The 26,562-nt window shown below is 42.0% G+C and overlaps 1 protein-coding gene and 1 pseudogene across 5 annotated transcripts in view; one reads left to right on the top strand and one right to left on the bottom strand.

Moving 5' to 3' along the window:
• scn8aa (sodium channel, voltage gated, type VIII, alpha subunit a) overlaps nt 1–20,493 on the bottom strand; it is a 44,286-nt gene extending 23,793 nt beyond the window's left edge. For 2 of the 4 annotated variants that reach the window (XM_079678078.1, XM_079678075.1), the window contains exons 1-11: nt 20,337–20,493; nt 16,906–17,239; nt 10,768–10,886; nt 9,766–9,855; nt 9,243–9,371; nt 8,248–8,339; nt 5,086–5,283; nt 4,753–4,816; nt 3,816–3,957; nt 2,077–2,283; nt 1,709–1,990 (exon numbers count right to left, since the gene is read on the bottom strand). In XM_079678078.1, the coding sequence (XP_079534204.1) occupies nt 1,709–1,990; nt 2,077–2,283; nt 3,816–3,957; nt 4,753–4,816; nt 5,086–5,283; nt 8,248–8,339; nt 9,243–9,371; nt 9,766–9,855; nt 10,768–10,886; nt 16,906–17,184 (1,602 nt within the window). In that variant the 5' untranslated portion in view covers nt 17,185–17,239; nt 20,337–20,493. Of the gene's footprint in view, nt 1–1,708; nt 1,991–2,076; nt 2,284–3,815; nt 3,958–4,752; nt 4,817–5,085; nt 5,284–8,247; nt 8,340–8,543; nt 8,636–9,242; nt 9,372–9,765; nt 9,856–10,767; nt 10,887–16,905; nt 17,240–19,895; nt 20,199–20,336 lie in introns of those variants that run through there. The other 2 variants (XM_079678077.1, XM_079678076.1) reach the window with 2 other exon arrangements.
• Nucleotides 20,173–23,728, top strand: LOC307034732 (E3 ubiquitin-protein ligase TRIM21-like; annotated as a pseudogene). The gene is made up of 4 exons: nt 20,173–20,314; nt 22,308–22,582; nt 22,757–22,902; nt 23,110–23,728. The product of its transcript is annotated as an E3 ubiquitin-protein ligase TRIM21-like (transcript).
• Nucleotides 23,729–26,562: the final 2,834 nt, after the last annotated feature.

Below are 26,562 nucleotides of genomic sequence, written 5' to 3' on the forward strand. Positions count from 1 at the left end.
GTAGCGAGTAAAACTCTAACACAGAAAATACCTGTCTATGCTGCCCCAGAACGCCTCGTTGGAGATTTCTCTTTTTCCATTGTTTTCTTCCTGAGTACAGTGACGTGCCCATACCCAAATGGACCAATCCGTGGAGCCGTTACATTACGGCCACACTCAATCTTTTCTCAGCTGCAGCTCCGCCGATTTGTCCTCCCTGAGACGGCGGGATGCGGCACGGCTGTGAGTCTGTATGTGACCACTCCTACGCTGACGACACCCAATTAATTCTGTCCTTTCCCCGCTCAGAGACCCAGGTCATCACACGCATCTCTGCTTGCCTAGCAGACATCTCTCAGTGGATGTCTGCTCACCACCTCAAGCTCAACCTTGACAAGACTGAACTGCTTTTCCTTCCTGGAAAAGATTGTCCCACTCTTGACCTAACAATCAACATCGGCACCTCTGTTGTTTCCCCGACTCAGACTGCAAGGAATCTGGGTGTGACCCTAGATAACAAACTATCCTTCACTGCAAACATCGCTGCTACAACCCGCTGCTGCAGATACACTCTTTACAACATCAGGAGAATACGTCCCCAGCTGACCCAGAAAACAGCGCAGGTTCTGGTCCAGGCTCTCGTCATCTCACGCCTAGACTACTGCAACTCCCTCCTGGCTGGTCTCCCTGCATGTGCCATCCGACCTCTGCAGCTCATCCAGAATGCAGCTGCTCGTCTGGTCTTCAACCTTCCAACATTTTCCCACTGCACACCGCTCCTCCGCTCCCTTCACTGGCTTCCGGTAACTGCTAGAATCCACTTCAAGACACTGGTACTTGCGTACCATGCTGCAAATGGATCTGGCCCTTCCTACATCCAGGACATGGTTAAACCATACTACACCCCAGCACGTGCACGCCGCTCTGCATCAGCCAAACAGCTCGCTGCACCCGCACTGCGAGGGGGACCCAAGTTCCCATCAGCAAAAACACGTGGGTTTGCTATCCTTGCTCCAAAATGGTGGAATGAGCTCCCCATTGAAATCAGGACAGCAGAAAGCTTACACATCTTCCAGCGCAGACTGAAAACTCATCTCTTTCGACTCCACTTCGAGCGATAGAACTATTAACAAAGCACTTATATACTAATAGAGGACTGGCTTATCTAAAGCTAGTTGAGTAGCACTTGAAATGTTTTAGCTCTATGAAACCTGATGTACTTATATGATTCTGTTTTCTTCAAGTTTGTATTTTGTTGGTCGAACGCACTTATTGTAAGTCGCTTTGGATAAAAGCGTCAGCTAAATGCAATGTAATGTAATGTAATGTGAGCACACACACAAACTCCCAGCCAGGCTGCGGGTGTGTGTGTGTGTGTGGGGGCAGGAGCTCCAACAAGCCGTTTGGGACAGAGAGTGAAAACACATACTATACAGAGATGCTGTATGAGAAACCAATGTGATTTTGGAAAATTGCACAGTATAAATCTATTTTAGTATACCTCAATAGTGGAATTATGATCAGTAGAAATGGCCATGACATGGGACCTTTAAAAAACTAAAAAGTTGTTCCTCCACAGAAATGTCAGAGTGATTCAAGAGAATCCATGAACCTCTCTTATCATATTGACAAAAAAGTCAGACACAGAAATGCAAATCTACCCCTTTAAATTCTGCTAAATTGGAGGATTATCAAAATGCATCCAGCCATTAATACTTATTTTCCTCACCTGGTTCATAATGGAAGACTTTCGACCGAGGCGATTATCAGGGAACCGGAATCGGCTCCTCTTGCTGCCGTCATCCGACTCTGACTTGACAAACTTCTCGCTGTCGCCTTTCTCCTTGTCCTGCTCTTTCTGCCGCCACTTCTTCTTACGATTGCGCCGCTCTTTTGCACTCTTGGAGCTGAGCTTTGACATCTCAGAGGAACTGCATGACAGACGCCCTCCTCCATCGTCCTCTACCGCGTCCTCTGACACTGTCCCCGCAGAGGTTGCCATGGCAGCCATCTGCAAAAAAAACACACCAAGGAAGTCACCAATCATACAACATTAGGAAGGAATAATGTGGTGCTCCGTCCGTGCGGAGGGCTGACCTGGACGTCTTCCTGATGTCTCTTGAGCTGATCCAGCATGGCCTTGAATTCCTCCTCCTTCCGAATAGCCTCTTCCATGGTGGCCTGGTTCTGCTCCTCGTAAGCCATGGCCACCACAGCCAAGATCAGATTCACCAAGTAGAACGAGCCCACAAAGATCACCAGCACAAAGAAGAGCATGTAGGTCTTCCCTGCCGCCCTCAGCGTCTGTGGGGAGGCAGCGCAGCAGAGGTGAGAGGGGGAGAGACATCATGACATCTGATACATAACATCAAGAGTCAGGCTCACATCTCTGACAGTGACTCATTAGAAATAAACAGTCAGCTGTTTGTGGGGGAAAGGCTGAATTGCAAAAAAAATGTAAATGTCTGAAGAGGTACCAACATGCTCAAATCAGTTCTACCATCATCTCATTCATTGATGAATAGATATACAGGAATAATCTCATATCCGGTTCTCAGCATGAGCCCAAGGTTTCATCTGGGAGAGTCATGAGATATGCATTTTGACCTACTTTCTCTGCACACTCAATCAACCAGCACACAGCCAAACTATGTATTCAAATGGGAGGGGATGCTATCCCCCGTGGAGACAGGAAGTGAGGAGCCTGAGCTTCAGAGGCACAGCAGAACAAATGAGACTACTTGGGGTTTATCTTGAATTTGTTTTTTTAGAACATAGTGTCATCCTTCATTTGAAAGGGTATTTCTTATTTTGTTTTATTCCCCATAGGTATTCAAGAGGCAGAAGGACCTCAAATTTCAAAGTTATGTTCTCACTAAATAACCTCTTTTGGTCCTTTTAAAAAAGGCAGACTATTGTCATCAGGGCCTCCTATGATAGAGAAGTGAAATACCATTACAAATTAATTATGAATGTTGTTGACATGTAGTTCTGGAAAGTGAATACAAACTTAACATTTCTAACGAGAAGCACAGACCGATTAGCCGTCCAAATCATTGTCTTTTAGTCCCACACATCACCTAATCTCATGTGGGCAGGTTAAAGTATGAACAGTAAGATCTCGGCTCTGACACATCAATTTCATTTCATTTCTGAACATCTGACAGGTAAAAATTCAACATCCTTTCTAAACAAAGCTGCATTATCATTAATCTCAGGACACAGGACACAATAGCAGTGCGAGCCTGTAACTAGAAGCTGAATTTCAAAGATGGGAGCAAAAATAGAAGTATGAGCTGCAATGCTCCCATCAGATCTCATCTCCCTCTTGGCCATACTGTAATCCTGAGCCGTTAATATTTCATGCCTCCTTCCTTCCACTCAGCCTCCGCCTGTGGAGGGAGGAGTGTCTCCACAGGCTCTGTGTGGGACAGGCTGACAGACAGGAAAGAAGTGGCCTGGCTACAGTATGCAGATGAGCCTAGTCACAGTGGGAATCAAGGCAGGATGATCCGCCATTTTCTGTCTGAAAGTTGGAGTTACAACACACTAGAACGAGGAAACAGTGGAGAAGCTCAGCATGTTTCAGGCTTCACTGCAGGGGCACCAAAGTCTCACAGGATATCTGCTTCCAACAGGGCTGCACTGACGCAATATTTATAATTTATATGACTGAGAAATCTATCAAGAATGATAACCAATTAATGAAGGGACTAATTATTGTGGCAGCACTATGTTATTTTACTGTTTCTAGAAAGTAATATTTGATAAGTTGTATGTGTTGTATATGCTGTAGCCTATGTTACAAGCTGAACTCGTTGACAAATCAGCTTTACCAGCATGTAAAGGTTTTCCCAGAAGTCCTGTGTCATGAGGCGGAAGAGAGCCAGGAAGGCCCAGCCGAAGCTGTCAAAGCTGGTGTAGCCGTAGTTTGGATTCCTCCCAGCTTTCAAGCATGTGAAGCCCTCCGGGCAGCGCCTGAGGGGCGGAGGGAGAAAAAAGAGAGAGAATGAGAGAGGAAGAGAGAGAGGGGCACGCGGCCCAAATTTTTTGTCAGCACTGTATATTTAATAATGTAATCTGACTTCCGCTATTATACTGTTTTTCATCAATATATTATAGGTCTCAGATATATGCAAAACATGCTCTGAAGTGTTTGGCTCTAAATACCAAACAGATCACCAATAGAGTGCCACAGTGACGCGTCCTAGAAATTGCAATTGTTTTTTGTCGAAGGAAGCGGAAGGAGTTTACTTCCGGGTTTTAGGACGCGTCACTGTGGCACTCTATTGAAGCATCCCATAATCCCCTCTGTTTCAGCCCTATTTCAAAAGTGCTGATTCTCTGTCTTTTACTTTAGATGAAAATAAGGAGCCACTCCCCACTCCCCTCTGAGAGATATTTGGTTAAGAAGAACACAATGGTGCTCTAGGAGGAGATTCAGGTGATAAGGTGAGGGGGGGAGGGGGGGTTACCTTGGTTGATCATTGGCTAATGGTTACACAAGCCAAAAAAACATTATGACATCATAAAGTTACCAAAAGCTCATTTTCAGACAGGTTTTCATATAAATGGATCAGGACAAAAAGTTAGCGAATATTTTTTCCTGAAACTTTCAGAATCTCTTTACACAGAGGGGACACATGTTTCTTTATAAAAGACATGAAAATGTGGATTTTGCATAATAGGTGACCTTTAAGGCAGATAAAGAAACTACAGCAGGTCTCTGTGAGGACCAGCAACATTCAGAGAAGGGCAGAGAAGGCAACTCACCCAGAGTCGGAGCTGTTCCCACAGAGAAGAGCGTCCAACTGGCCAGGCAGGAAGTAGTAGTTGGCTGAAGCAAAAACAAAAAGGCATAATGAGTCGTTTTTCTAGCATACCTTCGCGGCTACAGTCGTTTATTCTGAAATGATCTGTATATGTATTCAAATTTCTGCTCATACATACAATATGTACAATTATGTGCAGTTTCATTTACAATCATTTTTGTTTGTTCTGTCACCAGCCAAAAGGACATATTGTTTGGTCGTTGTAGCATATGGGCTTACTCATACCCCTAGATTGCTGCCAGCTCACCGTTGGCGAAGCCTAGCCTCTACTCACTATCATTCAGGATGTAATCCGTCCAATCGAAGCTCTTGGTCATGTTGATTGGCCAGAACACACACTTGTGGCGCAGGTTTCCCATGAAGAGCTGGAGACCGATGAGGGCAAAGACGCTCAGGCAGAAGACGGTCAGGATCATCACATCCGAAAGCTTCTTCACAGACTGGATCAGGGCGCCCACAATGGTCTTCAGGCCTTACACACAAGTAAGCAAAACAAACAGCTGATGCAGGAGAAGAAGCGCCCCAGATATCAATATTTGGAGAATCTACTTCTATTGCAAATGTTCTGTTTTTTAAACTAATACTGCTAATCTAGTAATCCTTTTAGATCCTTTTTATTCATTGTGAAATATCAAGCTTTTGACTAGATTAAGGTCGAAAGCCGGGAGTGGCAAGACTGTACTTTAATATTCAATTGTTTTTGAACTATTTAATGAATATCTTGTTACTAAATAAGTCAATTAAAAATGTTATAATACATCTAACAGTTAATATATATTGCATTGATTTTCTGTGCTAAACATCCAACAAAAAGGGGTTTTATTTATTCAAATAAATAGACAAGATTTGTTTTTTAAGATCTAGCTAGTAATACACTTTGACAGATGACATACATAACATCTCTAGAAACAAAACAAACAGGAAATATTTAGGAGCATTCCCACTCTTTTCAGATTAATCCAGACATCAATTTTTTTCAAAAGTCAAATCAAATATCAGAGAGACTGTTTTTGAATGGGAGGAATTTGTATTTCATTGCCAATGATGGACAAAGTGAATAAGAGGGAGAAGACTGTAGAAAAGTGAGAGGAAATCCATAAGGAGAGCACAGCAGCACAAAGAGGGGCCATGAAAGGACAGAGGCACAGGCAAGGGGCTGGAAACCACATGCAGGTCATTTAAACTCCAAGGCTGAACAGGAGCAATTCAATGCCAGTGCCAGAGTGGGCACTTTCTTGAACTGTATGTATAAGGTGTCAACAGGAAAGCACTGAATCCCCATACCGTGACCCTGCAGTGTGTCTCATCCACACCTTCACTAAAGATAAAAGCTGTTTACCTTCTTGAGCAGGCATCCTCTGGCAGCGTTCACATGAGTCCACAAGGACCTCAAACATGGAAGCAGGATGACCAGCACCGTCTTTTCTGTTTGTTCTCTACAGGTACAGTGGGCTTTACCAGCTGTATACACTGTTTGTTAAATATGCTCTAAATGTAGGCTAACACATCTTACTAAAAACTCCAATTACTTTGCAGTGTCTAACAATTATCTCATTAAGTCTCATTAAGAAACTATTTCAATTTCAGTTTAGGTAGGGTATGGTAAAAAATATCTTCATCTTCCGAAATCATGCCCTCAACTGCACTTTGATTGTTTTCAGCTAAATTAAACCAACACTATAAGAGCTACATTTTCCCCACTCCAGTGCTACAGGCCTTCATTCATTATTATTAAAGGGATAGTTCGACATTTAGAGAAATACGCTTATTCAATTTCTGGCACAGAGTTGGATGAGAGGATTGATACTGATATTGATGTCCAGCTGTTTGAATATAAAGATACAGCCAGCAGCTGGTTAGCTTAGCTTAGCACAAAGACTGGACTGTAACAGTAAGCTTGGCTAAGCCAAAAGGTATGAAAATCCACCCATCAGCACCTCAAGCTCAATTATTAACAAGCTATATTTTGTTTGTTTAACCTTTACAATGACTAAAGTGTGAAAACAACAGTTCTACGTTTTACAGGTGGACCAGTACATTTCTGGAGCCCCCCCCCCCCCCCCCCCCAATGGCTTGGTGCCAAGAAATGGACCAGCATGTAACCCCTTGTAAACTGACATTTGGCGCTTTAGTCAAGCAAAAATCAAACAAAATAGGTATTCATAACTAAATGTTAAAAAAAGGTTAACTGTTCCCTCTGGTTTCACACTTTGTGTTAAGCTAAGCTAAACAGCTATGTGCTGTAGCTTCATATTAACCAATTAGACATGAGAGAGGTATCAATATTTTTCATCTATCTGCCAGAAAATGAGTAAGCATATTTCATTTTGCACATGTTGAACTATTCCTTTAAATACAATTTCAATCCAAATCATCCCTTTTTGTTTGCACTTGCAGGATTTCCTTTTTCATATTTCCAAATGAATATGCGGTTTTAAAAAAGCCATTCACAGCAGTTCTTTTGAGTAAACACGACATCTGTTCCACATCCTCTATCAAAAGATAGATGGATGTGTGGTCAGTGTCACTCAAAAAAGGTCAAGAGGTCATTCGACCATCCCATCTGTGTGCCCAACCTCTAAAATGTAAGCACAACGTCTCTTTTTTCGGTGTGGTATATCATTCAAGGAGGTTGTAAAAAAGAGAGAGGAAAGAAAATCAATAATCAAACTAAAAACGAAAGAAGGCAAATCAAACTTTCAATGCCATTTGTCAGCAAAGCTCTTAGTAGGCTAATATTGTAAAAGCAAGTGACTGAAAAGCATCATGCAGCATAAGAGATATGTTCACAAACTAGGCTTGGCAGTCTTCAGACATAAATAATCGGTGAATTCTGTGAGATCTCCCTAAGAGCTAATTCTCAAATGAACATACAAAGTTTGTTTTTGATCCCAAAAACATGGAATCCTTTATATCCAATTCAATCACTAGTTATAAAAATGTGACAAACTATGATTGATGTTTTAATTTTCCTTGCACTTCTGTAATAGAATAACTAGACATTTTTGGGAAATTTGAAAAGCCATGATCTTTTCTTAGCTGATTAATATACCATGTATAATGACCTGGTTTTCAACATCAAGTCTGAATACTCTATCAATAATTTACTTTTTAACAGAGCAGGGTTTTTTCTAAAGCTGGTAAGAGCGGAGTGGGTTAAAACTATTTCTGAAGGGAATCACATCAGCTGCTTTGGAGACAAGCCTCGTAATGAGAATGCTACTGGGGCAGAAGAGAGTGCAGACACTAGAGGAGACTGCAAAGCCTATCAAAAATGTATTAGTACCATTTTTGATAATTTTGGAGGAAAAATAAATCAAAAAATGGTTGTCTCCAATTATTTAGTTGTTGCTTAAATCATAATTGTAATCATAATAATAGTGAGTAGAAAAGAAAGGGTGAGAGGATCAGCCTTAGTGTTTAAACTGAGTCTCACCTGGAATGACTGAGATAGTTTTCAATGCTCGGAGAACTCTGAATGTTCTCAGCGCAGATACATTGCCCAGGTCCACAAACTCTGTTATATATCTGAAACAGGGGAAGGATCACACACAGAACAAACACGATGACAATAACCACAAACGCCAAGAGCACAACACCACCGAACCAGGAGGAAACGACGCCACTCACAGAGCCTGTCCACTGAGGAGAAGGGTGGAAGGTAAAGGAAAGAAAGACACACACACCTAACACCAACCCCGCCCAACCATCACCCGCCCCATCCTGTCTTACCTGGAATAACAGAAATAGTTTTCAATGCCCTCAACACCCTGAACGTGCGCAGAGCTGAGACATTGCCTAGGTTTACAAACTCTGTTATATACCTGCAGGATCAAACCACAGTAACAACAGCTCGTTATTTACATGAAAGTATGAGGTGGGAAGGTAAGTTGACACATATGTGACCGCTCTACAAACAATGAAGATGTAATTTGCATGATGCTTATCATTAATGGGTATTTATGAATGAGGTACTGTAATGTAGAGGCAGGTAAATCTGTAGTAGAAATAGGGGGTGATGAACAGTAGACGGGGGCCTTAAATTGAATGTTGCAGACTGAAAGAGAAAAGGTGAATGAGAGGGAGAGTGAGATGACAGGAGGAAGATAAATCCTAAGAAAGGGACTGGGGTGTGTTGTTATCAGGGAGGCCGCAGAGTGTCGGATGGAAACCTTAAACTCCCAAAGAGAAAGACCAGAGAGGTCTCGGATCAACGTTGAAAACACAGAAGATGAGTTATCATCAGACAGAGAGTAAGAAAAGACAGAAGGATGAGCAATCGTCTGTAGCACTGAACACTCACTTTCTTAACCCACCCTCTTTAACAAAACAATGCAAATATGTGTTCACATACTGTAACTTCATTTCATCATCAAGTGAAAGTCAGAATAACATAATACTAATAATAATAATGATAAGAGAAATACTTACGCCATCGAAATGACCATGAAATCCAACCAGTTCCATGGGTCTCTGAGGAATGTAAACCCGTCTATACAGAATCCACGTGCGCAGATTTTTACAAGAGACTCAAATGTATAAATTCCTGTGAATGTGTACCTGAAAGGAAAACGTGTTGACAGAATCAGTTCAGCAGGCTGCATCAAAGCTCACTCACTTCTCTGCACCATTAGCGGATGACACATGCAGGTAATGAAAAAGTGGAGCGTCGGGCACAGGATACATTTGGGATGCTAGAGTAAGGTAAATTGTCAAATATATCATTTTTAATTAACACGTGTATATCACAGACAATTATAACAGTTTCTCTAGAGATAGTATTTGGCAAATCCAGTTTGTATCTTCTGGGTTTTTCAAAGATCATTCAGTATTTCTTCATGTCAAATTGGATGTTCAGCTCTGTGCTACAATGTAAGATTACAGGGGAACAAACTGGGGCTAGCAGTTATCATGCATTCATACAATGGAGCAAATATAATAAATGGGTACTTACTCTACTTGTTTTGACCACTCGGGAGGATCACTAAAGGTCATGAATATACAGTTGGTCAAAATAGTAAACATAATGATCATGCTGAAAAGAGTGAGGGTCAAGTTAAGGAAAATATTGATAAAACAGGCAAACAATAACATTATAAACCTTGATTTAGAAGTAAAACACAATGAAATACATTGCCAGTAGCTTAAGTATGTATTAATGTGATTGCTGTGGTCCATTGAAGCTTAAGAGCCCTCTTTGTAAACTGTTAATGTCATGACACCTACTTATAGCACTTAAGAGGAGGTTGTTTGGTGTGCTCGCACCAATGAAATATTGATATGGTACATTTATAGTGGAAATACAAAACTTTTTAGTTATCAAACATTAGAGCTAAAGAGAATTTTTAACATTTAATAATATGGAGAAACAAAAGTCGCTCTTAATAATAGATTTACCTAAATTGTTTTACATGGGGCTGACATTTGTATCCCATATTAATGCAGGGCTTAGTCGGGGGAGGGCTCTTTTATACTTGTGTCTGAGCAGCCTGTTGTAATGGTTTGACGATGAGGTAAATCAATACTTGAACCACTTTATGGAAATTCTGCTTCAATCCGCAGCAGCTTGTTTTCTAAAACAGACTTCCTTCCACCTCTTGAGTAACTTGACAGCTCTGTCTCTTTTTATAAGAACAGGTAAGACCTCCAAATACCTGGTCTGGGTACAGTGATGGATGGCACAGTGCTAAATCCTAATAGGATGTTAAGGAGGTCCCGCCTGGTTTACTGATAAGGATCATTTGTGCTAGCCTTCCCTTCCAATGATAAAATGGCTTCCTGTATGCTATTTTCTATAATGACATGCTATTAGTTTCCATCCATACAGCAGTTGTATCTATCCCCTCCAGAAGTTACAGTCACAGACAACACCAATAGCAGAACGACAGAACATATCATGAATACTGAATACGAAACTCTTTTGTCTCTGCTGTTAAGACACCATTTCAAAGGATATGAATGTATCAAAATTTTAATAGCTACTCGCCTAAACGGGTTTAAAGGATTTATGAAGTACAAGGCAGATGTGGCACTAAAACGGAAGATTGTCTTCCCTGAATTTAGTACTATAAATGTCTGTGGAAAGAAGAAAAGAGAGGGAGAGAGAGTATTAATGGCTTAATCAGACAAAAATAAAAAATTAACCAAATGCACATTGTATATAAGATTAACACATTTACCAACTGAACTGAATTACATACAAATACATATCAAAAACAAATGTCATCATATTTTATCTATTGCAAGTATATTCTCTGCATACATATATTTCAGCATACATAACTTGTATACATATATAGACACTATGTTAAGATTTTGTGCATTAGTTCATTTGTGAGTTGTGCACTTTCTGTCCCATTAAATTATCTGAAACACAGAGGAACAGAGTGGAAATAGCTGCCAGGATGTTTCAAATGTTCATATGTTGTCCCAGTCACCCAGCAGCACCATCCTGTACATAACGGCTTTGGTGGTTTCAAGAGAAGGAAACGCCGAACCCAGAAAGACCGGCAAGCCTCTTTCTGTGGATAACCTCATAATTGATTAAATAAAACATGGCGCTTTGCTTGAAACTTTAATGAGACTCCATACAGTGATATGGGCCCTTGTGCTTTTAACAAGGCAGCCCTCACTACATTAAGCGCTGCCGAGCTGGCGGCTAAGGGCTGAAGGCTGGAGACAGTGGAGTCAGAAGGGGGAGGACAAGGGGGGAGGAAAAGGGGGGGAGGGAGACGTACAGTGATCACATGGCTGCAGGTTAATTGCACACTTCTAACAGAGAGAAGGTGCTTGTGTAAAATGTTAACACAAAACATACAAATCTCAGAGGAACATCGCACTGATTATAGAGCCTTACTTCCCAGAGGACGAGACACAGTTCTGTCACATGACCTCACTGATATTAATTTGATTGAGATCTGAAGACAACTCGGAACAAGCCAGCACAGTTAGACACGATTAGATAATCTTACTCCCCAGATACTATTATAGGTCAGAGCCGCAGCCTCACCCTAATGTTCATATCTTATATATATGTTCTGTAAACATTCCCAGTATTGTCAGTCAGAATGACACACATGGAATCCTCACAGTTATTGGTAGCATGACAGCCATTACACACATATGTTGTTTGCATATGCATAACAAATACACATAGCCCTAATGCACAAGCACACACATGAGCAGAATGCACAAAGCTAAAAAAAAGAGCAAGCAAGGTTGACATCCACACATGCCTGCTATATATGTAGGGACTGGAAGTCTTTTTCCTTTTTATGCATGACTAAACTGCTGCAAAGCTACTGAACATTTCATAATCTGGAGCTGAGCAAAGAGGAGAGCAGAGGAGAGGAAAGGCAGAAAGCGAAGGGAGATGGAGAGCGCATGAAGCAGGCAGGCAGCAACTGTGGCAGCAGCAGGCCGAGGAGAAGCAGCGCAGAGGCAGCACAGCCAGGGAGAGGGGCAGGAAGCAGGGTGGGAGGGGTGATGGGCGGGAGGCAAAGCGAGAGGGGGAGAGTCACTTCAACACAGAAGCTCCAGCCATCAGGCAGGGCGGCTGCATCCGTGAGGGCCACAGCAGCCATTCAAAGAGCCCCCTTCTTTCAACCCTTCTGGTAAATGGATAACACACACACACACACACACACACACACACACACACACACACACACACACACACACACACACACACACACACACACACACACACACACACACACACACACACACACACACACACACACACACACACACACACACACACACACACACACACACACACACACACACACACACACACACACACACACACACCACCTGAATCTCCTCCGAGAGCACCATTGAGTTATTTTTAACCAAATATCTCTCAGAGGGGCGTGGGGAGTGGCTCCTTATTTTCATCTAAAGTAACAGACAGATAATCAGCACTTTGGAAACAGGGCTGAAACATAGGGGATTATGGGATGCTGCAATGATCTGTTTGGTGTTTCAGCCAATCAGAGACAGGCTCTGGATATATCTGAGACCTGTGATATATTAATGAAACACAGTATAATAGGGACCTTTAAGTCCAGTTAAAAAGTATGCATGATATTTGCAGGAGTTTACATAAAGAAAAACCCTCAAACCCTCAAACATGATATTTATTTTATTTAAGTCTTTTTAGGAACAGATTACATGAAGTATGGTTGCCCTCACACAGGTATAAAATGCGGTGTTGAGTAAAAAACACCTTGAAAACAGCGAGTCAGCAGGTTTTTTAGAGCTTGTGGTAGAACAAGTTTATTACAGTTAGGTCCAAAATTAACTTTAATAAAATCAGAAGGGTTTGGATTCTTAACTCAAGTAAAGATTGTACAACTACACTGTAAGTAAAAGTCCTGCATTGGAATTGTTACTTAAGTAAAAGTAAGTATAATGAGCTAAATGTACTAAAGGTCTGCAGACATGTTTTAAATAATAACAAAAACACCCAAAAAACTACATAATTAGAAAAATGGAATACATGTTGTTGGCCATGTTGCATTACAATGAACACACCATCACCTTAGTGTTTCACACACACACACACACACACACACACACACACACACACACACACACACACACACACACACACACACACACACACACACACACACACACACACACACACACACACACACACACACACACACACACACACACACACACACACACACACACACACACACACACACACACACACACACACACACACACACACACACACACACACACACACACACACACACAATTGGCATGGGGCTCAACCTCCATGCTATCTGCTAACCTGCTCATGAATTCCTCACCATGCTTATATTCAGTTTGTTCCATTTTACATCCAAAAGATTAGGTTTACATTCCTAAAGGAAAAGCTCTGATCTTTGTGGGAGGACATGAATTTTCTGTGACGGTGCATGTGTCCAATGCCCTCTTTTGTAATAAGGTTTTGGAATTCATCTTGAGAGTATGTCCTTACTGTATGTCTTGGGATAATGACCTTAAAAAATGAAATGTTTTCGGGTGGGTCGGGATTCAAACCGTTTTACTAGGCAACAGACACTGCAATTGGGCCTCCAACTCTAACCACTGAGCCATCCGGCAGCCAAAGTTAGTCTTTTTTTAATTAAATCTAATCGGTGTATTTTCTCTGAGGAGTTATAAGAAATGCAAAATTCACATGCAGGAAAAGAGAGTGCAGCATTTAGAATTTGAATGTCGACGTTATGAATGAAGCATTTGGGTACAGCCCTACCTTACACAGTAATCTGTGCTCTTTAAGAATATATTTACTTTATACCATGGTCCTTCACAAGCCATCTGTGACTTTTGAGTTAATATGGCTGTTTATTTGTTTGTCTCTGTTTATTGTTTATCTTTGCTCCACACAAACAAATGAACAGATGTTGCTTATATTACACATACACAGGTGTGGTACAGGGAAATCATTTTATCTTTGCCTGATTTGACTTCGAAAAAAGAATATTAGCTCTGTAGTATTTCTGATTTTGCATCTTTAGGTCTTCCCTCAGCAAAAACACATTTGAGAAAGCCCAGCTGCAGCAAGAAGGAGAGCAAGTGTGCTCATGCATCCTTGCACATGTCGCCCATTTCATCCCTGTCCTCACTTCCTCTCTCCTTCCCTCCTATCTCTATGTCTCGTTCCCCTCTCCTTGAAAACGATCTGTTTCCCCGGCCTTGTACACTGACACCCAGCTTGACGTAGCTCAGCCTGTCAGCCCTCTGTCCCAAATATGACACCATCTAAGAGGACCCTCAGCTTAAGATTTTACATGCAGAAGATTAACTGCTTTCCCTTACAGTCATTCACCCCTTCCCTGCAAACAATGTTTCAAAAACCGGCCCGCCGCCCTCAGTGAGAGTGACATACGGAGCAGTGTCCTCCCGTCAAGGTCACCACCTGATCTGACGTCAGAGCTGCTGGAAGCTGCCAGAACCAAAGGACCATCGGCCCCCTTTGGTATAAGAGGGAGACTAGATTGAGGGCCATAATTAGATTTGCCTGAAGAAGAGAACTGACAGGACTGCTGGTAAGGGCAGGTTCAGGGACAACCAACTAAACACAAGAAGCAACAACAAGCCTGAAGACTGGAATGCATCTGTGACAGTCATGCTTTTTTTTTTTATCAACAGTCCCTCGAATCGATCGATGTGTTTGCCACGTGCCATCTGAGTCGTGTCTCATCCTTGTGCACTGGGCTGGCGTGTTACATAACAGTGAGCGTGCACGGTGTAAAGACAGGGAGGAATGAGACAGAGACAGACTGAGACTCAGATACTGTGCACCTGAATGCACACACACAATGTCTAAAACAAAATAATGATGATGACTAAACGGATATTATAGGGGGGGGAGTGGTTCAGGCAGGACTTGTTATATTTAAAGAACACTGTGTGGACAGGCACTGAGTTATACAACATCACAAAAGTGAAACAGTATTTAAAAGATATCTGATTTGAAGAGACCATTTTGAATAGAAATGCCAATTTTGTTACATAATTCTTTGTTATAAATAGACAACAAATAAAATTACCATGGTAGAGGATTTTGGCCTAACTCTTCAGTGTGTTTATAAACACACCAGCTTTAGACTGACCTTAGGTCAATCATTTAAAGACAGCCATTTTATGATTAGGTATTCTTGCTTTTTTTAAAGTAACATGTTGACATTGTAAAACACAATACAGCAACACTTGAGTGCATACATGGCTGGTATTTTACAAAATGGCGGAAATGAAGGCTATGAAAGTTTGGAATTTTCCATAGCCTCCATTTCACCCTTCATCAACATCCTGGAGTAATGGATGTTACGTCTTTAAACATTTGTATTTAGAGGCCAATTGCTCCATCAAGAGCAAGACACAGCCATCTGACATGAATGCAGTCTGCTATAACAGTTCTGGTTGACAGGGACACATGATGGGATGTTAAGGGACTCTCAAGGTCACCTGTCCGTCCTCACACGGCGTCAGGGAGGACAGATACCCCAGAGAGACACGTCTCTCCTCTAAGACAACCAGACTGCTCTCACCCTACTGTTGCTGCCGCCTTTCGCTCCTGCCACAAATTCATTTTTGAACAATTAGGAATGTCTGTCATGTGGAACAACCGTCTTTCATCAGTTGCTGCTTCTGACCTTTTTCCCAAAGCCCTGCAAGCAAATCGGAGATACGGACCACTCAACGACTCGAGAGCTGGACTCTCACAGTCCCCAAAGATCTTCAAGGAGGATTAGATAATTATATTCTGTACTCTTATTATAAAATTCAAATCACTGTAAACACAGCACACCAGGAAGCCAACAGTCGCAAACCACACGTCACTCCTCCTCTGAGTAACTTCTAGCCATCATATGACTCACCTCTACGTCATGAGGCCACTCATACTAACAATTATCTGAGATGTTAATATGTATAATTGGATTCGGCTGATGTACAACAACGTCCTTTCTATGCTGTATACGTAAGCAACAATACCGGAGAGTAATGCTGATCATTTAGGGAAAATAATTTTTAAACACCACATTTAAACAACAATTATCTCAATCATAAAATGTTTCATAGTAATGCTTATCCATCAAGATACCTCACACTTTGAATGTTTGAACCAAATAAGTTTCATTTTAATAATGCTACAGAAATGTCCAAATCTGAATAACAACACCTCAAAAGACTGAGATACTGAGAGATGCGCAGTGATGTAATGTAATCCTACATGTTCTGGCTTGCAAAAAGAGGCACCTGAGGTAGTGGGACGATTACCATTTTGTGAATTAGACCTGGTATTGCTTAAAATATTCATTTTGGGAAACCAATGTTTCAGGACCTATAACCAATACTTGAGAATGAAACTGATCAAGGAATAAGGAAAGAAGACCTCGGATCAGATGCCAGTTTTTAAAACCGTTTTCACATTTTGGATGCTACTTTTCTGGTCTATAAAGCTCGATACCCAGCCATATTCAGAAACATCCTTTGGCTAAATCAGCTCTCATTTATGTCAAATGACAGCATCACTAAACATGTGTTGGTGTGCCTTTGTTGGTATACTCACTTTCTGAGAATTCAGGTAGTATGGGTCCAGGTCCTCCAGTGGTACTGCCACCATTCCCTTAGGGATGTCCCCGTAGATGTAGGGCAGGCTCCGCCCAGCCTCCAGGTCAGTGTTGGGTCTGGGCTTGTTCTCGTCATCATCGTCGCGGTAGCTGCTGTCCTGCTTGGGAGGCTTCCTGTTTTTCTCCTCATTGATGCGCAGCTCAATAATCGCCAAAGATTCCAAAGTAAACTTCTTGAAGCTATCAGGTCCTGGCGGTGCAATAAGGGGTGCAGCCATGTTTTCATCCTGCAGCTACCTGGTCTTTAGGTTTGTACCATCCACAGTAGCAGCTCTGCAGGTGGAGCAGACGGAGCGGAGAGGTTAGACAAACATTCAAAACACTTTCCTTGTAAAGAGCTTGTTGATGTTGTCCAACTGGATACTATTAGTTATTTATCCAAATAGCTCATTTTACTTTTCAGCAATAATCCTAAACACTTTGATTTGGAACCATAAGGGACCAAAATAGATTAAAGGTCACAAACATGCATGTTTATGAAAACACACTTGTTTGGAAGTTCAATGTAATATTAATTAAAAACAACTAGATCCAAATAGAGGAAATGCAAAAACAAACACTATAAATTATTATTATTTTTGTACACTGGTTTTAGAATGGAAGAAATTACTATTGGATAAGATACTACAAAAATGTCTGCCCTTATGATGCATCCTTTGCAACCTTGTATATTTGTAATATTCCCTTTCCTTTTTTAACAATTTAACAATAAATAAAAGCATTTGCCCGAAAACAGAAGACTACAACAAGGAGACAAGATTGTACAGGGCATTTGATGCTCCATGATAGTAGTTTATATATATTGTATGCAACTATATATTACACACAATGTTTGCACAGCTGTCAATGCACACTTAGGGAGAACAAGACTGTTCAGCAGCTAAAGAGATGTTTACCTCAACCCTCTTCAACACTCGCTGCCTATGGACAAGTATTTATGTCTCTCTTTAAATAACTATAGATATAAATAGATCTGTTTATATTTGATGTTTTATAACACCTTTTATCATATGTTCACAGGTATCATTTTGAACAGTCAAAACAAAGCAGATGGCTGCCAAAGCCACAGTAATTATATCCTTTTAAGGATATTAAGCTACCTATTAAGCTATTCATTATCTTCCTCCCTTTTCCCAGTTAGGGGAGGTGTAAACATGAACAGAGTTGTGTTCAATAATCAGTTAACGTCAACAGAGGAAACTGGAACCTTAAAACAAAGTATTATTTTACATGAAAACTGAATCTACACAAAAGTAGTGGCAACAATGGAGCTTTCAAAAAGGTACTAAAGGTGAGCAGGCTCTGCATTCCCTGTCAGAAATCTCACCAAGTAAGCACCAATAAGAGTGTCTTATCATTTTAATATCTGAAGTACTGTGTCTTTCCTCTCCCAACAAAGACCCATTTAATGATTTTACTCCCAATTATTTTTTTAATAGCTGTGAAAACGCTAACAGGAAATCCAGAGCACTTAATGGCTGCATGACTCAAGCCTTTTTGCAGCTCACTTAAATGTAAAAGGCTATGCTGGTAACATGACAACTGTTTTGAGCTGCAGGACATGTCAGGGTCAATACACTTAAGTGAAACAGAGCTGGAGGAAACACGAGGGAGCTGAGAGGAGTTCACAAACAGAGCCACACCTGAACAGAGACATTTGGAAGATGGCTGGAATAATTGGGTTTTTACATCTACATTTCAACGTCAATCCCACTGTCATTTCACACAAAGCTGTTTTTCAGTCTAAATGGTGGAGGCAAAGCAGCCTTAATATAGAGAACACTATCATATCGTGGAAGCAAAGCAGCCTTAATATGGAGATCACTATCCACCCATCTGGTGGCCTGTCACTTCCCTGCTCCCCTCTTGCATAACACAGCATCATTAAACATGCTCGACGTGTAAAGCAGATATCACACAGCAAAGGCTCCACACATAAAAACATTCAGCCTGTGAGCCAAGACGTCTGTTTTAAAATGGACCCCGGAACCTCACTGTCTCTGAGCCTTCAGCTGCTCTGTTGGCGCTGTCCGCTTCAGCACCACACGGGTGCGCGCAAACACACATGCACGAATGCATACATGCAGGGTTGATAGAGAGAACAAAATCATAGCCGATCTGACAGGGAAAACCCGTTTTTCTGTTTTCTAGCTGTGCTATCCCCTCGACGCTTGTAAAAGGCCTGCAGATGATCCTTCAATTCTCTCCAATGTTAGTAGGCTAAGTCATGTTGACAACACTCGTCTTGTGTCTCAGTTTCGAGAGTTGCACATTGCTTACATCCAGGTTTTTAATTTCCACAGAAAAAACCGACACATTTTGGTATCGTCTCAGTTCCTAATTTTAGAGACCAAATGAACACTTGTTCCCTAAACCTGTTAAATAAGAAGGAGGGCTCTGGACGCCATTGTGTGCATTCAAATGTATTGCATTGCATAGTAAAGTGAGAAGCATTAAGGTACACGGTGCTCTCAAACAAATTAACCAAAGCAATATTGCTGCAGTGGGAGGTTTGTATGTTTGAAATGTCCCGCAAACGTGGATGTGTCAAAGGAACAGGGGTTATGTCGATGTATCACAATAAATCACAGCAATATGTCCCTGATGTCAATGAACCACACCAAGCAAATCACGATTCATTTTTTCCTTTTCGGGGATATGGTGGGGTTTTTTGCGCGTTGCCTTGCAGGATCTGCACCACACCCGTGAAGCCATGTCGAGTGCCAAATCAATAAGGGCTCTATCTGTGCACAAGATAGCCCAGTGCATGAAGCTAAACAGCAGCTTGACACTCACACTTACAGTCTGGAATATTGCGTTAAACATAACAAATAAAACGATTAGAGAACAGAGGAGGCTGCCACACCAAAATCACCTGGAGGAATGTAAATGTGTTGGGTATTTCTGGTGAAACGATCAGGCTACTCACATAGCATCGAAGCCGTATGGTGATTCATGAGCCCCATCCTGTAGTCCGGAGGGTATAAAAGGGCAAACATTTGAAATACATCTCCTTTTTCGTTTTTTGGGGGGCTGGATCAGTCAGACGGCGCCCTACCTGATGCCTAACCTGCGGGACATTTTCTCTCACAAAGGTTTAATGAACGCCTCGGATGCTCGATGAAATCAACAATCCGATTAATTCCTTGCGAAAGACATAAACTGATTGACACATTTCTTTTTGCGTGCCCTGGTCCAGCCAATAGATGCTCACCAAGCTCAGACACCCTCTCCCAGCTCCAAAAAAAGATGCGGGGCAGTGTGCAGCTCTGCGACATTTACGCAAGGATACCGACAGCGAGAAAAACCTCCCCTCACCAAACAGCATATGCACCGTCTTCTCAAATGGTTAGAAATGAAGGATACTCACTTTGTAAGCGTTACAATGAATCCGGGAAGCCGTGGCAGGAGTGCAGATGTGGAAAAGATTGGGGAGAAACTGCGGTTGTCGCCATATTGTTGCCGCTATCTTCCCCCCTCAGCGCGAGCAGTCCATAATTGATGACTCTCAGCTGAATGTAAGGGAGTGTCTGCAAGTGCGTTTGGTGAAATCCTAAAGGTCATTTAGGTCTGCAGCCTCTAAACATCACTGTGTGGTTCACCAGAAACAGCTCACCGGGCTCGGAGATGAGCCTGTGTGAGATTGTGGAAAGAAAATGCGCACAAGGTTTTTCTGACAAAACAGATCGGCTCACTTTGTGTGCAGTTTGTAGTGCAGGAATGTAATTTGCTGGCAGGCATTGGGCACAGAAACTGCTTCCACAAGACACTGAGATAAATCTGTGATACACATGTTTAAATTCATGTGAAAATGCCAAAATCATGCATCGTTTACCTCACATAAAATGACCATTTGCTTTGGGAAATACATTAATTAAGACACTTAGTTACCTAAAAGTGATCCGGTTTATCCTCACATGCACATATTTTTAAAACTATCTTTATTAATAACCTCTGCCTCAGATTGCTGCCTCCCCCTGCACTCTGCTGTTAAATAAAACAAATTAATATGCAAATTGCCAGCTCCCCATCTGGAAAGCTGCCCCCTATGTGTGTGTGTGTGTGTGTGTGTGTGTGTGTGTGTGTGTGTGTGTGTGTGTGTGTGTGTGTGTGTGTGTGTGTGCGCGTGTGCATGTGCGTCAGGAACTGGGACTTTATTGCATTTCAGAATAATCAAACTCTTTTGATACTCATGTACTTTATTGATTTACTGAAACTGACTGAGAACATTTGTCAAATTGAACTTTGCCTGGTGATAAAGGCATTATGTAACGCCGTGATGACAATCAGGCGTTTGTCCTTGTGACCGTCTGAAAGCCTAAATAAACATATTTTATAAAAGGCCAAATAACATAACTATAAAAGTGTTTTTTTGACAGTGTAAGAGCTTTGTTAAGCAGTAAACGCTTTTATATTTTAATTAGATATGCCCAGTGAAAACCTGCTGCTTTTGGGTTATCAAAATCTGTTGTCCATAGTTTACTGATCAGGGCGTCTCCATTTGATGAACCAGGGAGACATTAATGGCCACATTGGGACAAACAAAAGGGATTAAAGAAAACACAAAGAGGCTAAATATCTAGAGTTTCAAAGATAAAAACTCCAAATAGCCAAAAAGAGACATAACATGTGTACAAAGTTTCCCAAAATGAATACAAAGTGACAGAAATTGACCACAGAAATGCCTTTAGAGCTGGATTGTGTTGCCTGCTCCATGACTTCATGTTGACTTGAAGCTGTAGGTAATAGGTTTCATACACAATCACACCAGAGAGCTGTTTGGTGCACACTTCATTAGTTTCTCAGTGGAATGCTGTGCAACCATACTTTCAGCTACAGCAACCATTCAGATATCACAAGATTCAGCTTTTTCAGCACATGATGGGAAACTTTCAACTTTTTCAAAATATGTTATACTTTTTAAAATATTCAGCTTTTTAAACTGTTTTTTTTAAACATTTAACTCAATGGGAGGAACCTTCAAATCCTTTTTTTTTATTACACCTTGTGCCAAATGCTTCTCCTTCCACATACTGTCAGCTAGAGACTTCATTCCAACTTTAAGATGATCACAAGACATTCTGCTATAAAACATGTTTTACAGATTTTTGATATTTTTGTTACACTTTTTAAGATATTTAACTTAGTTTGGAGCTTGGTAAAGAGGCCTTCTATACATTGACAGTGGAGGAAACAAGTTTTTAACCCCCTTCAGATTTTGTAAGTTTACCCACTTATTTTACAACTAAAAGCTCTTTTGAAATGAAGAGCAGTGTAACCGAGGCTCTGGGTGTTTCTCAATCGCGAGTACGCTTGCTTGGTAGCACATGTCTTCCTTCAGAAGCTAGACAAGAATCCTTCTTGGCATTCGTAAAACGAAGAGTGGAACAGGCTAGCAAGTGTGCATCTTGTCCCATCTGTCTGGATCTACTGAAGGATCCGGTGACCACTTCCTGTGGACACAGCTACTGCATGAAGTGTATTAAAGGCTTCTGGGACGGAGAGGATGAGAAGAAGATCCACAGCTGACCTCAGTGCAGGCAGAGCTTCACACTGAGGCCTGTCCTTCTGAAACACACCATGTTAGCAGCTTTAGTGGAGGAGCTGAAGAAGACTGGACCCCCACCTGCTCCTGCTGATCACTGCTATGCTGGAGCTGAAGATGTGGCCTGTGATTTCAGGAAACTGAGAGCCTGTAAGGCCTGCCTCGCTTGTCTGGCCTCTTATTGTGACAAACACCTCCAGCCTCATTATGACACAGCTCAATTAAAAAAAAACAAGCTGGTGTAGCCCTCCAAGAAGCTCCAGGAGAACATCTGCTCTCGTCACAACGAGGTGAAGAAGATGTTCTGCCGCACTGATCAGCAGAGTATCTGTTATCTCTGCTCTGTGGACGAACACAAAGGCCACGACACGGTGTCAGCTGCAGCAGAGAGGTTTGAGAGGCAGAGAGAGCTGGAGGGGAGTCGACAGAACATCCAGCAGAGAATCCAGGACAGAGAGAAGGAGGTGAAGCTGCTTCAGCAGGAGGTGGAGGACGTCAATGGCTCTGCTGATAAAGCAGTGGAGGACAGTGAGAAGATGTTCACTGAGCTGATCCGTCTCATGGAGAAAAGAAGCTCTGATGTGAAGCAGCAGCTCAGATCCCAGCAGAAGAGAGAAGTGAGTCGAGTCAGAGAGCTTCAGGAGAAGCTGGAGCAGGAGATGGCTGAGCTGAAGAGGAGAGACGCAGTGCTGAAGCTGCTGTCTCACACAGAGGATCACAACCAGTTTCTGCTCAGCTCCCCCTCCTCACTGCCAGCCCTCAGTGAAGCTATACACTCCTCCAGCATCAACATCCGTCCTCTGAGCTACTTTGAGGACGTGACGGCGGCCCTGTCAGCAGTCAGAGACAAACTACAAGACGTCCTGAGAGAGGAATGGACACACGTCTCATCCACTGAGGTGGATGTTTTACCGTCAGCAGCAGAGCCCACCACCAGAGCTGGATTCTTAAAATATTCACAGGAGATCACTCTGGATCAAAACACAGCATGCACACAGCTGTTGTTTTCTGAGGGGAGCAGAAAAGCAACATTCATGAAACAACATCAGTCTTATTCTAGTCACCCAGACAGATTCACTTATCCTCAGGTCCTGAGTAGAGAGTCTGACTGGACGTTGTTACTGGGAGTTGGAGTGGAGAGGGACCAGAGTGTTTGTAGCAGTCGCATACAAGAATATCAGCAGAGCAGGGAAGGAAAGTGGATTTGGACACAATGACAAATCTTGGGTTGTTAGATTGTTACAAAAACATTTTTACATTTTGTTCCAACAATATAAACACTCCCCTCTCAGGTCCTCCGTCCTCCAGAGTAGGAGTGTACCTTTCAGTGGGAGATCACTCATGGATGATCTTCAAAATCTTCTTCTCGTTGAAAGATTAAGATTAACGCCATTGATCTGTGGAGGATCTGCCGCGGTTTGAGGGCCTGCCGTCCACCCATTTCTGCTTCTGCTGGTGGTGGTTCCCACGGCTGAAGGCTGCTATCCACCTGCTGTTAGAGGCCTACTCCCACCTGTTGGGTGCTACTGTGCGGGGTAGGCCTGGTCTGGAGATACCGCGGAGAAACCGGAGTGTTGCCACACTGCTGCTTGCCTATTTCCTTGCTGCTGTCCTGACGTGGTTTTGCTTCGGGAACATCGTGGATGCTGTTGAGCTGGACTGGGAAAATGGCAAATGTCGTGTTTCTGCTGTGCCTTTTTTTGACTGTGCTGGACAAGGAGAAGTTCGCTAGTCCGCTAGTCATCCTGAAAATTCTGCTGGATGCGGGTCTGTTCTGCCGCCCGCAGTGGACATCCCCTGTACAGGTTCGGATGGGTTGCACAAACAATTGCTAGTTGCACTGTCGCGGACATTCATTTCGTCAAATGTCTGTCTTTCTCACATGCCTGCCACAATGGTCCTTCAGAATTGTTTTTTGAACTCTAATCTCACTTTTGCGAAGTTTGCTGGTGACTCTAGAACAGCTGAAAATGTATGTGTGTTGATTAAGAGGAAAAGGTGCTTGGTATTTTTATTGTTGTTACTATCAGGAAATGTACAGCCAAATCCGGGTCCACCTGGTAGTTTTAGTCAAATAGCTACTCCTGCTGATTTTATTTCTAGATCGGGGTTAGGTTTAATTCATTTAAATGTGCGCAGTCTGTTACCTAAATTAGATTTTTTCCGTATTTGGGCGAGTTCAACTGATGCTGATGTCATTGTCTTATCAGAAACGTGGCTAGACAAATCGATCTTGGCCTCTGACATTTACATAAATGGTTACAATGTATATCGCACTGACCGTCCTAAAAAAGGTGGTTGCGTTGCCATTTATGTGAAAAATAAGTTTTGTGTAACAAAAATGGTTTCCAAATCTGTTAGTAAACAACTAGAATTTTTAGCTGTGAATGTCGAAGTAACAAAGGGTCAACAGGTCATGGTGGTGGGTTGCTACAGGGCCCCCTCGGCTGTCAAGGACTCCTTATCTTCATTGGCAAAACTGTTATCTCAACTTTCCTACAAGGAAATAGTGCTGCTTGGTGATTTTAATTGGGACTGGTTAACTTCTGTGTCAGAGGATTTTAAAAACCTGTGTACCTCTTTGAACATTACTCAGATTATAGACAGTCCTACTCGCCCAAATATTAAGTCCCCAAATAAATCCTCCTTAATTGATCTAATTTTAACAAATGTTCCATATAAATACTCATCTGTGGGAGTATTTGCTAATGATGTGAGTGACCACTGTGTTGTAGCCACAATTAGGGACACTAAGGTCCAAAAAGTTAAACCACGCATCATCACAAAGAGAGATAAAAAACACTTAGTGGAGCAGGGTGTTTTACATGATCTGTTTGATTTTGATTGGGGAAAAATCGATCTGTGTGCTGATGTAGAAACTGCATGGTCTTATTTTTATCTTGGTTTTATAAAAATTATAGATAAACATGCACCTCTGCGTAAATTTAGAGTGAAGGGACGAAACAATCCCTGGTTTTCTGCTGAACTGTCCAGTCTCCTTCATGAGAGAAACAATGCCTGGGCAAAGGCTAGGAAATCAGGCTCAGAGGTAGAATGGCTACGCTTTAGGCAGCTAAGGAATAGCTTTACTTCAAATGTCAAAAGTGCTAAGTCAAAGTACTATTTGTCAGTTACCACAGAAAACCTGAATAATCCTAGGAAATTTTGGAAAGCCATAAAATCGATTTCCACTGGTGATATCCCAAATGAGCTACCTCCGTACCTCACCACAGCATCTGGCATTATATCAGACAGGGCCACCATGCTAAATTGCTTTAATAAGCATTTCGTCTCTTGTGGCTCTCTGTTTGATTCTGTCACTGACTGTGCTTCTGCTTCTGTGAACGCTCCAGTCCTTGACTCTGAACAATGTGGTCTGGAAAACCCTTTCAGTTTTACTCCTTTAACTGTTGGTATTGTCCATGAAGCTTTATCCAAGTTAGATCCTAAGAAACCGGCTGGCCCGGACAACGTAGAACCTTTCTTTTTAAAGATAGCTGCAGATTTTATTGCTCCACCTCTTACTTCTCTTTTTAACCTCTCCCTCAGCACAAATACAATTCCTAAAGTATGGAAGTCTGCTTATGTCCTGCCTCTACTGAAAGGAGGGGAGGCAACTATTTTAAATAACTATAGGCCAATCTCTAAATTGTCAGTTTTGGCTAAGGTGCTCGAACGACTTGTGAGTGAACAAGTAAAGGAGTTTTTATGTATAAATGATATCCTGTCTAAACATCAGTCAGGCTTCAGGAAGAAACATAGCACCATCACTGCAACAATGAAAGTGGTAAATGATATTACTAGTATGCTAGATAATAAACAGAGTTGTGCAGCTCTGTTTATTGACCTTTCCAAAGCGTTTGACACCGTTGATCATCGCGTCTTAAAACAGAGGCTACTCAGTACTGGCATATCCAGCCATGCAGTGGGGTGGTTTGTGAACTACCTCTCTGAAAGGTCCCAATGTGTTCACTTTGATGGGCTGTCTTCTGAGTGGTTAAACATTGCTAATGGTGTTCTTCAAGGTTCTGTTTTAGGTCCACTTTTATTC

This window comes from Notothenia rossii, assembly GCF_949606895.1.
Source record: "Notothenia rossii genome assembly, chromosome: 4".
Lineage (NCBI taxonomy): Eukaryota > Metazoa > Chordata > Actinopteri > Perciformes > Nototheniidae > Notothenia > Notothenia rossii.